The sequence below is a fragment of the Elephas maximus genome, chromosome 19 (assembly GCF_024166365.1).
Source record: "Elephas maximus indicus isolate mEleMax1 chromosome 19, mEleMax1 primary haplotype, whole genome shotgun sequence".
NCBI lineage: Eukaryota > Metazoa > Chordata > Mammalia > Proboscidea > Elephantidae > Elephas > Elephas maximus.
Genome location: NC_064837.1, coordinates 56,723,696 through 56,739,408, shown reverse-complemented (window position 1 = coordinate 56,739,408; position 15,713 = coordinate 56,723,696). Strand labels below are relative to the sequence as shown.

Here is a 15,713-nt window from a genome sequence, read left to right as displayed (position 1 = left end):
TTCACATGGAACAAGAGGATATTTTTTTATTTAGCTTCCAAAAAAGGTTACAACAAAATCTGGCACTCAATGACAGTACCTTCAGTCGGCCTAAGGAAACCCTGGTGGCACAGCGGTTAAAAGCAATGGCTGCTAACAAAAAGGTCGGCAGTTCAATTCCACCAGGCGCTCCTTGGAAACCCTAGGAGGCAGTTCTACTCTGTCCTATAGGGTCACTATGAGTTGGAATCGACTCGATGGCAATGGGTTTTTTTTTTTTTTTTTAAGTCAGCCTACAGTTTCTTTAACAATTGTCTTTTCTCAATGAGCCACTATTTGTTACTAGGTCTTATCTTCTTACTCTTGTATTAGTGATTCTCAATCTTCCTGCCTCTGTACCCTTTACTAGAGCTACCTTAAATTATTTTTGGAAGCAAAGTAGAAATGCTCTTAAAGAAGTAATTGTTTTGACTCTCTGATACAATTATTAATTTAATGTTCATTTCTGTTTTCTTAGACATGCGAATTCCATCATAACAGTAAAATTATATCTTACAGATTTGTAACAGTAGTTAACTTTAAATGCTTATTACTTAAATAAGAAAAAAAAAGTTTGATTTTGGTAATAGCTTTTTACTGAAAATGATATTAAAAAAAAAAAAGTTTTCAAACCAAACTAAAACTGAGTTCATTTTTCCATCCAATTCAAGACCATGCTTAAAAGTGATATTTGATGTGGAGGAAAATTTACACAATGTAGATAACCTAAACTTGGCAGAATACTATGTACAATACCATGTACAAAAAATTTCTTCAAAAAGTAAGTACTGGCTCATAAAGATGCACAGAAATTAATCATGAAATAGATCCTACTGACTACTGATTATGGCCTATCTGCCTGTTGTCGTTAGGTGCCATCTAGTCAGTTCCAACTCATAATGACCCTATGCACAACAGAACGGAACACTGCCCGGTCCTGCGCCATCATTACAATCATTGTTATGCTTGAGCTCATTGTTGCAGCCACTGTGTCAATCCACCTCATTGAGGGTCTTCCTCTTTTCTGCTGACCCTGTGCTTTGCCAAGCATGATGTCCTTCTCCAGGGACTGATCCCTTCTGACAACATGTCCAAAGTATGTAAGACGCAGTCTCGCCATCCTTGCTTCTAAGGAGCATTCTGGTTGTACTTCTCTCAAGACAGACATGTTTGTTCTTTTGTCAGTCCACAGTATATTCAATATTCTTCGCCAACACCACAATTCAAAGGCATCAATTCTTCAGTCTTCCTTATTCATTGTCCAGCTTTCACATGTGTATGATGTGACTGAAAATACCATGGATTGGGTCAGGCATACCTTAGTCTTCAAGGTGGCATCTTTGCTTTTCAACACTTTAAAGAGGTCCTTTGCAGCAGCTTTACCCAATGCAATGTGTCACTTGATTTCTGGACTGCTGCTTCCATGGTTGTTGACTGTGGATCCAGGTAAAATGAAATCCTTGACAACTTCAATCTTTTCTCTGTTTATCATGATGTTGCTCATTGGTCTAGTTGTGAGGATTTTTGTTTTATGTTGACGTGTAGTCCCTACTGAAGGTTGTGGTCTTTGATCTTCATTAGTAAGTGCTTCAAGTCTTTTTCACTTTAAGCAAGCAAGGTCGTGTCATCTGCATAACGCAGGGTGTTAATGAGTCTTCCTCCAATCCTGATGCCCTCTTCTTCTTCATATAGTCCAGCTTCTCGGATTATTTGTTCGGCATACAGATTGAATAGATATGATGAAAGGATACAACCCTGACATGCACCTTTCCTGACTTTAAGCCAATCAGTACCCCCTTGTTCTGTCCGAACAACTGCCTCTTGATCTACGTAAAGGTTCCTCATGAGCACAATTAAGTGTTCTGGAATTCCCATTCTTCTCGACATTATCCATAATTTGTTATGATCCACACAGTCAAATGCCTTTGCATAGTCAATAAAACACAGGTAAACATCCTTCTGGTATTCTCTGCTTTCAGCCAGGATCCATCTGACATCAGTAATGATATCCCTGGTTCCATGTCCTCTTCTGAAACCAGCCTGAATTTCTGGCAGTTCCCTGTCGATATACTGCTGCAGCCATTTTTGAATAATCTTCAGCAAAATTTTGCTTGCGTATGATATTAATGATATTGTTCTATAATTTCCACATTCCGTTGGATCACCTTTCTTGGGAATAGGCATAAATATGGATCTCTTCCAGTCAGTTGGCCAAGAAGCTGTCTTCCATATTTCTTGGCATAGACAAGTTAGCACCTCCAGTGCTGCATCCGTTTGCTGAAACATCTCAATTGATATTCCATCAATTCCTGGAGCCTTGTTTTTTGCCAATGCCTTCAGAGCAGCTTGGACTTCTTCTTTCAGTACCATTGGTTCCTGATCATATGCTACCTCTTGAAATGGTTGAACATCGACTAATTCTTTTGGTATAATGAAGGAAGTAGGACCTGACAGTCTACTTCTGAAGAGCATTAGCCAATGAAAACCTACCTGCCTAAGTACCCAATTTACTGGTAAGCAAATATTGAGAAAAACTACACATTTATGAGCCAGCATTTTCAAACTAGAATTCCAGCTCTACCCCACCCCCAGCTAAACTGCCCATCAAATCTGATGTGAGAATAAACAGATTTTCAGACACTCAAGAGCTCAAAAATATTACCTCAGATGCACCCTTTCTCAGGAAGTTTGGAAACACTAAATGGAAGATGTGCACCGTCAAAACAAGGTAGAAAATCAAGAAAGATGAAGAACTAAGATCAGGAGACAGGATCTAACACTGGAGAAAAGACAAAGAAATTCCCAAGATGATGGCAAAGAGAAGTCTCAGGACAAGAAAGAACAAAGAAAATGAAACGAGAAAAAAGAAAAAAAAAAAGCCTAGTATTATTAATACCAAAAGGAAAAAAAAATGTACATGAAATAGCCGTATTATTTGTCAATAGAAAATAATTTATAATAGAAAGTTCACAGATATCCAAAAAATGATGAGACAGCACTTTATACGCATTATTTAGAAAAATGGAAGTAAACATCACAAGAAACTGCTAAGAGAGTTGGAAGCGTTTGCTTTTGGCAATCATGGTTGGAGAGGAGTGAGGATGTGAGACGACACAGATTTTTTTTGCTATCCACCTTAAAGGACAATGTGACCTTTTACAAAACTGTGTGTGTGTGATTTTTAAATCAATATAAATACTAATTAAAAAGAATGCTAACTGAATCATTATGAATTAAAAAAAGGCCAATATTTGTACTTTTTAAGCCTGTCAGTAAACTTAGATATACAAATGTTTCTAATAGAGTAGAATTCTTTATTTTTTAACTACAACTCAAACCTAGTTTAAGCTACTCCCCTGCCTGGAAAGCTCTTCCTTCTTCCCATTGGTTTATCATTCTTCACAACCCAGTTGAGGCTCAAGCTCTTCTGCAAAGCTTACTCCAGGTCTACAGGCATTGGCATTCTCTTCCTGTCACTGAACGTCTAGTACACTCATAGTCATTGTCACAAGCTTTGCAGTTACCTTACCATAAACTTTCTGAATAGAATAACCAAGTCTATCACTCAACATTCGTTCAATGCCTACTGTGTCTTATATTTCCTTTATATTCATCCTCACATGTAGAAAAATAAGTGTTGGGCATAAAATAACACTTAATGAGTTCTCACTATTATTACTTTAATTACATTTCTAGTATTGGACACAAACTGTACAATCTATTTTTAGATTATTTCTAAAATTGAGTTCAAAATATTCTGTCTGATTCTCAAAACCATTTTCTAACAAAGATGCTCTCCTTTCCTAAAATCCAAGAAAAGGCTTAACTATTACCATAAAATTTAACATTGCTATATTTTAAAACTCACATGCAATGACTGAACGGCTCCAGCTATCTGACAATATTGAATTCCTTTACATATATATTAAAATCCAAACTCAGTCATTCGTTTAAAACCTATTAATTGGAATTACATAAGAGTAAGACAGTTGGACAAAAGTGGATCTCATGCTGCTTCACTATACTCTTAGGTAGTATGGCAGCTGCATCAAATAACATTAAAAACGGCATTTTCTATTTCACCAGGTTACACAGGGCAACACAGAACAATACAGAAAGCTAAAAGTCATTTTTTTTTTTTAAACAAAAGGTTTTTTATAGGGAGGAGATCTACTTCACTGTGTAAGCTTTTTTTAAAATAAATATTCCTCTTGTCTCTCTAGTTCTTTAGGCCTCTAACAGTATCATCCCTGTCCCATCTGCTCTCTGGCCCTTCCTAGTCTTAGGTCTATTACTTGGTTTCAGGAAGTCTTGGGGTATAGGGAAATAATTTCCCACAGTGCTGGCAAGTCCCTGTTCTTCCTAATTAATAAATGAAAAAACTTTAAATAAAAACTTCATCACCTCTCCAATAGCAACTGTACAATCCCACATGTGCCCTTATCTGACCCTCCTCCTGAGCCTGTTAGAATTGAGAAACTGTTGCCTCGTACCTAAGGCTGATTCCTTCCCTGGGCTTCCTGCCTTCTCACGAACCTAGTATAATCCTTTTCCTCCTCTCTGAATTTAACCTCTCACTTTTAGATGGCTGCTTAAAATTACAATGCTTTGGGTTCTCTAATTTTAAAAGAACCTTCACTTAATTGCTCATATTCTTCTAATTACTGCTCAATATCTCCCCTCCCTTATGAGTTAGAATCAACTCAACAGCAACGGGTTTGGTTTTTCTTCACAACCAACCTCTCAGAAGTGTTACCCATACTGCCATTTCTGTTTCTTACTCTCCTACTCACTCCTCTAATCACTGAACATGGCTTACACTCCACCTAATCAAGGGTCTCCACCCTATCAATAACTTCCATACCACTAAATCATGTGGCCAATTTCCAGTCAAATTACTTATTAGCAGGATCCAGCTCTGTGGTTGCTCCCTCCCTGGCATTCTCTCTTCCTTCAGCTTCCATGACTCAATCCTTCCTGCCTTCCTGCTGCCTCTCTAGGTTTCAAACCAAAAACCAAACCCATTGCTATCAAGTTGATTCTAACTCAAAGCAACGCTACAGGACAGAGTAGAACTGCCCCATAGGGTTTCTAAGGCTGTAATCTTTACAGAAGCAAACTGCCACATCTTTCTCTCATGGAGCCGCCAGCAGGTTCAAACCACAGACTTTTCGGTTAGCAGCCAAGCACTTTAACCGCTAGGGTCAGAGCTCAGTCTTCATCTCTTTCCTCGCATCAAGCTCTATGCTCTCCCCTGGCAATCTTATCTATGCGATCAACGCACCCCAACGATTCACACATTTTTCTGTCCTTGGAGCTGCAGGATGCATACCCAACTATTTACTTGACATCTGTCTCCTCTAGGATGTTTCAAAGGCAGCTCAAATGTAACATGTACAAAAACTAATCTCATAATCTTAAAAAATCTGTTCTAACCCTCCATGAAACACTTAAAACAGGTTTTTAGTTTCTTTTTTAAACACAGCAAAAAACTAAATAAGGCATTGTTTAATAAGACTCTCTAAAGATATATACTAGTAGGGGAAAGTATTGTATTTAAAAAACATTACCATGATCTAGAAAAGACTGTAAACTTGGTAAAAATAGCCAGAAACACTTTCAAAAGATGGAAAAATTTTAAACGAAATGTTTGTTTTTAATTTTAAAATGTTTAATCTGATCATCAAACTGAATTTACTTTTAAATACATGAAAGACCACATTTAAAAAATTATATGCCATGATTCCATTTCATATCAACTCTAAGTATGGGTACTTAAGGATATGAATGACTAGAAATTAAATGACAAGATGTTAGTGTACGGCTGGTGAAATTATAGCTGAATTTTATTTTCTTCTTTGTGCTTTTCTGAGGTTTCCATATTTCCTGCAAAGAACATTTCATTGTAAAACTTTGTATTTTTACAAATTGTTCATCAAATTTAACTCCAAGCAACCCTTCTTTCTGATAGGAAAAGAATAATAATTGGTTTCTAACTATTGACTTTTTCATAATTATCTTGGAAAGTCACCTCAGGTTGAACCTAATAAAAATACAAAGTTTGATCACTGGGCCCATTTTCTTAAAGGTATAATATTCTAGTGCTGACTAAAAAAACATTTAAGTATAACGTTTAAATATTTTCTCTGTACTTTCAATTTTTGCAACATTTAAGGTAGACACTATCTATAAGAGGGTTATTTATAACACTTCCAAAAACATTTTTCAAAATCGGAGAATCGATAGTGACAAGTGATACTTTCAAGCTCATAGCATAAAACACGACACCAATTAAGTGATTTACATATTTTCTAGAAATAAACCAACTCATGTATCTAACATGAATTATAATGATCCTTAAAACGAGAGGTAGTCTGGTAATATGGAGTTTTAAGTCACTGAAATTTTATTCATGTATTAAATTCACATGCAATAAATAATCCCCTCAAATGCTATTACTTAAGATGCTACAGAATCAGAAAGATCTGAACCCAGAAGAAAAATCTGTTTCAAAAATCTGTATGAAACAATAAATGCCTTCAATTTTCCCAGAAACATCTCCAAAGTGCACCAAACACTCACATGAAGTACATGCAAGCTTTTCTCCATAGATGAACTCTATCTACTAAGTGATAACTTTGCCAGAACCAGATGTTGCGCTTCAGGACCTCACACAGATACAAAGAGTGTTTCCCCTCTATTTCTTTTAGAAATGTAATTCTAACAAAAAAAGTGCAAACTACAACAGTTTCTAAAACCTCCATCTCCAGATATTTTAAGTTCCACTCCTGGCAACTAATATAATTTTATAAATATTAACCGTAAGTGTGTAAATTTAAGCATATATCTTTACTATTTACTGTCTACAACTACAGGAGGGGTCAGTCTCTGGTGAAGGACATCATGCTTGCCAAAACACAGGGTCAGCAGAAAAAAGGAAGACCCTCAACAAGGTGGACTGACATAGTGGCTGCAACAATGGGCTCAAGCATAACAACGATTATAAGGATGGCACAGGACCGGGCAGCTTTTCATTCCGTTGTGCACAGGGTCACTATGAGTCGGAGTCGACTCGACGGCACCTAACAACAACAACTACATTCACAACTATGAAGAAAGCAAACTCTTCATCAGCCTTACTCCCTAGAGACACCATATCTCTGTCTGAGAGACATCCTCCTCTCTGAATTTAACCTCTCAGTTTTAGATGGCTGCTTAAAATTACAATGCTTTGGGTTCTCTAATTTTAAAAGAACCTTCACTTAATTGCTCATGTCACATCTGGACACTTAGTGGCCTCTTGTGTTCTTTCCCCTGCATTCGGGGACAATTCAGATAAAGCTGATCTCCCCAGAGCATGCAGTGATTCTAATTTTCTCTCTTCCATCTCCCATACCTCTCACGTTTGTTGTCCATTGGCTTTTGTAATCACGTTGTACGTAATTGAGTTAAACAACAGCAATGTAACAATAAAAGATGATGCTAATAAATCCTAAAAATCCAGTACATTAATCCTCTAGGAAATAGATTTGCAAGTTAACACTATCATGAAAATGTTGTTGCTATTGTTGTTAGGTGCCGCTGAGCGGCTTCCAACTCATAGTGACCTTATGTAAAACAGAATAAAATGCTGCCCGGTTTTGCCCCATCTTCACGATCATTGCTATGTTTAAGCCCACTGGTACAACCACTGTGTCAATCCATTTCCTTGGGGGTCTTCCTCTTTTCCGCTGATCCTCTGCTTTACCAAGCATGATGTCTTTCTCCAGGGACTGGTCCCTCCTGATAACATGTCCAAAGTAGTGAGATGAGGTCTTGCCATCCTCACTTCTGATGAACACTCTGGCTGTACTTCTTCCAAAACAGATTTGTTTGTTCTTTGGGTAATCCATGGCATATTCACTATTCTTCACCAACACCATAACTTAAAGGCATCAATTCTTCTCTGGTCTTCCTTATTCATTGTCCAGCTTTTGTGTGCATACGAGCCCACTGAAAACACCATGGCTTGGGTCACCTTAGTCCTCAAAGTGACATTTTTGCTTTTTAACACTTCAAAGAGGTCTCCTGCAGCATATCTGTCCACTGCAAAACAATGTTTGATTTCTTGACTTCTGCTTCTATGGGCGTTGATTGTGGATCCAAGTAAAATGAAATCTTTGACAACTTCAATCTTTTCTCCATTTATCATGATGTTGCTTATTGGTCCAGTTGTGAGAATTTTTGTTTTATGTTGAAGTGTAGTCAATACTGAAGTCTTTGATCTTCATCGATAAGATGAAAATGTAAGGCAGCATAAAGAATGTATTTGGGGAAGTCAGGCTTTTATTATTTTACTCCTTTTATTACAGAGTTGGAATCAACTTGACGGCAATGGGTTTTACAGGTTTTACTAAATGAAACAGCATGAAACTTGTATTTGAATATATTTAAATATTTTTCCATTTTGGACTGAGTCATTCTTGAGGCTTGCAGAGAGCTGAGATTTTCTGCTAAAGGGCAAGTTTCTGTATTTGGGTCACTACAACTACACATATACCATAGTGGGACATGACTTCTTATTCTACATGCTTACATGTACTATACACTGGGATTAGAACCTCCAAATTTTACATGGGAAAAGCTAAAATAACTGAGCCAAATGATGGATTTTAAGGTTTATCAGCAACAGCTCTGTTGCCCCAAATGTCAAATGACCTAGGCTAAGACAATCAAGACTGAGGGGCTTCCAATCCATTGTTTCCACACCAAATGCACCATGATAATTGAGATTTTCAGGTTTTCTATGTCACACACACGCATAACTTTCTCCCTCTCTCCCAACAAGAAAAACAAAACAATTTATCTCCATTAAAGTAACACTCATAGCAAAAATGTTACCTACCCAGTTTTCACTTATGAGCTAAAAAAGATTAGAATCTAATGTAAACTAGTTAGCTATTAATAAATTTATCCACTGATAAATACTACATTCTCATTGATAGTGATTGTGCCCTATGTGTTCTTTTCTTACAAATACAACTGGTCTATCTAATTATTTCTGCTTTTATTTACCTTCTAGAATGAAACCAAAGTATATCAGAAAAACCTGTGTTAACAGGCCATAACACTTTTTTTCTCTTTTATTCTTTTTATGTGACTCTAAAATCATTCAAATGGCTTTGACTATGGTTTATTAAAGAACTAAATAGTATATCTTATTTTCCTATACCTGGGCTAAACTAGAAATAAAAAGTTAGTGAACTATGATTCAAAGGTGTGGTTAGAAGTTAATTTGTAAATAATTGTATTCAAACAACATAGGGCATGACATTATTAGTTTGTAAAATGGCAAAACCAAACATTAATTCTTATAACAATGAAAGCAAATGGTATAATAACCGTTTAATGATTCTTTATTGTTTTCTGAAGAAAAGGACTTTTATTCCTCCAAAACCCTGTATTTAAGTACGTTTCACTCAGAAAACCTTTCTATATCAACCTAAAATTTTCTTTGACACTTTGTCTCCTAAATGGTAGCAAAAAGCTAACTATTAGTCACTACCATTTGTTGCAGAAAACACTTCAACATTTTATGCTTCTCTAATGTATAGCTTCTATGAAATTAAATGCATGCTCACAAAATTTTACTTCCATAAATAACTGTCACTGCATGATCACTCTGCCACACTAAATGTGCTATATTTTTAATTATATTAAATTTGATTTTAATATTTATATTATTTACCACAGTACCTTTTAGAAATACATATCAAAATCCGATCAGATTGTAACAACATTTTTTACATACAAAACTTAAAAAAGGATGTCTTTCTCTTTAATGTTTAAAAAATGGTTGGTCAAAGGTTTTTTTTTTTTTCCTTAATTTAAATGGTTTCTTCAATAGGCATAACCTTCATATGTCAATGTAAAATTTAAGAATTTGGTATTCCCAAAGTTACTAAAATCTTTACAGACACCTTTTCTTAAGAATAATAAAGTATGATATAAATACATAATAAGCCTTAAAAAATACCTGAGAGGTCTTGCCTGGGGATTGCCTGCTTCTACATATGGATGTAAATAATCCTTTATGTAGAGGTCAGCAGCACTATTAGAATGGGTGCAAATGAGAATCCTGCTGAAATAAATGGTGCAAATAAAAAGAATGATAAAACACAAAACTATTCAAGCAGTATAATACCAAAAAAAAAGCAGCGGCCATCTTAATACTATACATTTCCCTCAGCCAACTCAACAGTCTCTAACATATGATACGTTTAAAAAACTACTAACTCTTTAAACTATAAAGGAAGTAAATTCCCCAAAATTACTTTTAATTCTACTATACAAAATTTTTCTTTAAAAAAACACCCAACTCTGTTAGCTCTAACATATATCCCAATTCCTTAGCCAACTTGGAGTTTTAATGGCTATTTAAATACTGTCTTTCTTTACAACTGACAATTTTTTAAAACTATGTTTTAAAAGAATTCAAATTTTAGTGCTTTGGGTTTTCTGGTTTTGGTTCTTTTTTTTGCTTTAATTTTTAAGAGCTGGATGAAAACTGTCTTGCAAGCCCTAGTTTTGTACCTAAAACAAGAACAGAGGTAGTGCCCTGCTAATTAAACATGAACACATTACCACCATCTCACCTAGTCTCCTGTTGCTGGAGTATGTGCTTCACAGCCTGAGCTAGAGTGAACGTTTTGCCTGTCCCATAGGGTCCGATGATAAGAACAGGTGGCAGCTGTATAGAAAGCGGAGTTGTAATAGCCAGAACAGCCTCTTTTTGTTTTGCATTTAGTCGAGGATCCAACTGCTCATCCCACTGTCTGTAGAAAAATTTTAAAAATTAGGTTAAACAGTACATGACATACAGGTATCCTGAATTTCACTGAATAATTAGAACTACTGAAATAACACAGCCCTCTGTAAGGACTGATACTTATTTAAAATTTTTTTAGAAAATTAACCAACAGAGAATGTGTAGGGTATCTTACTATGTAGATCAAAACTAAAGTTATATCTTGTCCTATTCCAAATGCACAAAGTCTTTGTTAAGTAAAAAAATCACTTCTAGCTTGGCTGCTTACAAGTCTATAAATAGTAATGGCAATGTCTCAAGAATTTAGAAAACTTTTTTGTTGGTAATAATGAAGTAGTAGTTTCTTTGCATATCAAATAAAATGCAAAAGAGAAGATAAATGAATTTCAAAATCTAATCCACTGAAAGATCTTAGTCAAATTTAAAAAAAGGAGAAAATAAAAAAATCTCTGTCCCTAGTCTAAGAGATATCAAACTTTTTTTTACCAAGAACTTAATTTAGAATATAGTTTTTAAAGAAGGTACCAAAAAAGCCATAGAATATGAGTTATTTCTTAGTATTTTCACACACACATATGTATACACAAATAACACTTTTTTTTGGTCAGGGTAGAGAACACCTGTCATAGTTGCACAAATGGCTGCTGTAACAAGATCTATGTTACTTGTGTTCCTACTATGACTTGGCTAAGTTTCGAAGACTTAAATGGACAGCAGATGCTGAAAGGGATCAAACCAAGTGGAGAATCAACAGCATCTTTCTCACAACTACAGTTAAAATAAAGAATATCACAATAACTATGGTAAAAATGATAGGGATGTGAACCAAAATAAGAAGGATGTATGAAGAGACTCCTTGAAAATTTGTGATCAAATTCCCTGCAAAATAAACCTGAAATAGATGGATGCAGCTTAGACAGGAAAATTCCCTCTCTGGGAGACTATACCCCACTTAAATTAGAAGCCAGTTACTTAGAGAAAATCTACTTAACATTTTCAATTAAAAAAAATACATATAACTAGGGATATTACGATAGATGTCAAACAAAATTCTCCTAAAAATATAAAACCTTAGACAACAAATGTTGACTATATAAACACTCCACTAATTTTTCTGAAATCTAAAAATTTTAAAGTCAGTTTAAAAAAAAAAAAAAGACCCTGAGCAGTGATAAAAGATTTCCTGGACGTGTTCACTAAAGCTCAAACATTTTACGCCACACAATCCCTCAGCTCTTATAGGCTTATTTACTCATAACTCTGCCACTAACTGGCAATATTCTCTTCTGTAAATGAGGAAATTGCTTTACATGATCTCCAAGTACACACCTAAGTCCAGATGTAATAATGTGGCACAGACTGTGGAATGGTTACCCCAAAATCACCCACAGCACCCTTTTCCTTTGTCTTCTTCTACTACAGAGGCTGTTGTGGTGGTGGTGGTGGTGGTCTGCCACTGAGTTAATGACTATAGAGACTAAGGATGCTAAAATACTCAATTTCCCAGCCTCCTCAGCTGGAGACTCAATTTTGGTCAATGAAATAGGCTTTCCTACCCAATAAAACAGAAACAAAGCCTCACCAAAAGAAAAAGCACTTCTTGCTCCTTCACCTTCCTCCTTCACCTGACTAGAATGAGCTTGTGGTAAACAATCCTGCAGCAGCCATCTTATCAACCATGAGGCAAACAGACATCAAGAAGAAAGCTGACATGTTCTAGATGGCAGAGAGGTAAGGGAGATCTTTTGGGCCTTGATGGCACTACTGAGCCCTGCACCAGCCTTAAATCTCTACTTGTTTAAGCCACAATTCGCTGAGTAAACTGTTCCTTCCATGCATATCTGACCACTAGGATACTATGATATCTAATCATAAAGGTTCTATACATGGACATAATGTTCCTTCCATCAGATGATTATTTTAAAGATCAAATGAGAAAATACACGTAAAACTCTTCAGGAAAGCATTTGAGCAATAAGTGCTCGATTAATATTGGCTTCTATTACTACAATATTTTCTGATGTTGCAGAAAATTGAAACTTGTGTACTTGGCTAGTAAAAAGTTAAAAGTTTATTTAAAAAAAAACCTCATCTTCAAAATTTGGGGTCTCAAAGAGGCAAGCAATGAGATGGATATTAGATTATATAAAAAAAAATATATACACAAGCATAAATCTAAGAGATTAATGGCAGATTCACAGGTACAGTGCTAAAATATGTCAATGTTTATTTTATTTATATAGTTCATTTTGCTTATCAATTATTGTCAGTGTAAATAACTGCTCCAGAGCAGATCAGAAACTTTATTGATGTCAGTTGTCTCTGCAGTTTCTAGCCATGAATAAAAACATTTACAGAAAGTCAATGAGTAAAACATATTGTATTCACTTATTATACCACCTGCTTAATGAAGGAAAGGAGATTTATAGTATACATGCTGGTAAGAGTCATCTCTGATTTCCACACTTTAAAACAATATAAAATTAAGTCTCTTTAAGTTCATTCTGAATAAAATAATTTTCTCTCCTGAACCAAGTTAACTGAAAGTCTTTCCCCCTGCTGCCCGGCCTAATTCTTTGCTACAATTAATTTGTAGATTGCATGCTCAAGAACAATTTCTCAATTTCATTTATTTATCTGCATTCCACCTTGTTCCAGAAAAGATTTAAAATGGCTAATGGCTTCTCAGAATGCTCCGAAACCCAGATATCTTTTAATAATTATTTAAATTACAGTACCACAGGGTTTTTTTTTACTGGGTTGAAAGCTTTCAGCTACTTGACATTTTTTACAGTGACTTTCACAGTTAATACTTGCAGTCAGCAGTAGTTCACTACATTAATTACTAAGAAAAAGAAAAAATTGCTGTCAAATCAATTAGCAGCCAAGATCTTAACTACTACACCACCAGGGCTCCATACTAATTATATACAATATAATTCTCAGAAGTGCACTTATCAAGTAAACTCCTAAAATTTTACTGGTATGGCCTCACATGTGAAACCCGAATTTTCTTCTTTAAACTTGAAATTCTTATTAATAAATCTGTCAAATATTAATATGCACCAGGTCCTGCTGGAGATTCAAAAATATGTAAGACATGGTCTCTTCCTTTAAAAAGCTCAGAGTTCAGTGAGTATAGCAGAAATGTACGCAACTGACAAAAATCTTAGAGAAACTATGCTTAAAAGTTCGTAACTAGCGCATGGTAGGCTCAAGGAAGGGTGAGGTTCATCTACTTGAAGGTGAGAACGCTTGAGGTGAACTAAATCTTAAAGGACAGGTGGATCTTTAATAAATTAATATTGAGCGAAGGTTACTTCAGAGAGAGAAAACCACTTTAAGATATGGAGACAAAAAAAAAATGCATAGAGCAAATTAAACAAATTTCAAGATAATTTAATATGACTAGAGCATGTGGATTTAAGAGGAAGAAAGGGGGCACCAAATAGAAAACAATGAAGGAAATCTGAAAAGACATTGTTAGAAAGCAGTATCAATGTGGTCATGTATCAGAGCTTTTTATTAGGCTGTCCAGACTTGATCCACATATCCAGGAGAAGCCCTCAGAGATCTGTCAACAGGGAAATGACATGATTATTTTATAAAAGTAACTCAAGAAGAACACGTGGTTTGGATCAGAGAAGAGCGACACAGGAAGATGGAAGACCAGCTGCAACCTTGTGGAATAGCTGCATTAAGCACTGGGTGGAAGAATACAAAGAAAGGAAAAGATGCAGAGAAGCTGACTCAAGCAAGAAGTGAGACAATGTTACTGGATTTTTACAATTCTTAGATCACTGATGACTTGCAAGAAAGTGGTAAAGTGAAAAATAGATTGCAGAGTGAGTAAGTACAAATACTGGAATACATACAGACTATTCCTTCTGACAATTTTAACAGTAAAAGGAAGAAAGGGGATTAGGTAGTTAAAAACAAGAGATGACCTGGTTTTGTGTTACAGGCCATATTTTGTTTTGTCCTATTTTTAGGACCAGGAGAAGTAGAATGTGAAGGGAAGTGATATTCATTACTTCTAGGCCCGGCTCATTACATTTCCCAAATGATTCTCTGTGCTTATTCTTCCCTTGTCCTATAGCTGGATGTCAATACCAGGGCTACCCTGGTAACCACCTACTGAAGGTACCAGAGCCTCCTTTAGTCATGGAATAGGGTCACCCACTATGACTGGATTGACAAAAGGCGTAAATAAACTTCTGTGTACAGTCGCTGAGATTTAAAAAAGAAAAAAATGAAGTGAGTTGTTGATGGACAGAAGGCAAGGGGATAAACCCCAGTGAAAAAGAAGAAAATAAAGATGTAGTCATAGAGCTATTACTACTGTTTCTTTCTTGAAACAAAACAGAAATTCCTTATCATTTAATTATGTGCAAAGATGTTCCAAGAAAAATTTAAGCAGAACGATATTTACACAACCATTAACTTCAAAGTGTATTCATTAACTTGAAAGGTATGGCAATACCTTCAATGATACTTTCTCCATTTCGCTAAATTACAAAAAATATTTTAACTATTTGAATCACTTTAGAAAGGCCCTAATTTTTCCATTCAACTTCTACTCAGAAATATTCCTCAATTTTTTGGTATCCTGTCCAATTAAGGCTACTGAGAAAACAACAGCATTTGTCTACACTCGGAGGTACAGTAAAGAAAGCAGATGTTGATGAACCCTCAAATGCTTTTATTCTAATATTCTCCTTTCTTAACTAATAAAATGCCTCTTGAAGACACAGGCAAACTTTCTTATAAAAGTATCCTTGAGTTGTTAGATAGGAACCAGAGAGGGCAGTGAGTTTATTTTAATAGGGGAGGAACAACTCAGATGAGGAGGGTGAGAATTGTTCCACAACTCAAAGAATGTAATCCA

At 35.6% G+C, this 15,713-nt stretch overlaps 1 protein-coding gene across 7 annotated transcripts in view; it reads right to left on the bottom strand.

The window, feature by feature from the left end:
- The window catches only part of HELZ (helicase with zinc finger), a 191,567-nt gene that overhangs the window by 92,782 nt on the left and 83,072 nt on the right, over positions 1-15,713 (bottom strand). For 6 of the 7 annotated variants that reach the window (XM_049861270.1, XM_049861267.1, XM_049861271.1 and 3 more), the window contains 2 exons: positions 10,653-10,832; positions 10,034-10,138 (listed from right to left, as the gene is read on the bottom strand). In XM_049861270.1, the coding sequence (XP_049717227.1) occupies positions 10,034-10,138; positions 10,653-10,832 (285 nt within the window). The remainder of the gene's footprint in view (positions 1-10,033; positions 10,139-10,652; positions 10,833-15,713) is intronic. The other variant, XM_049861273.1, reaches the window with a different exon arrangement.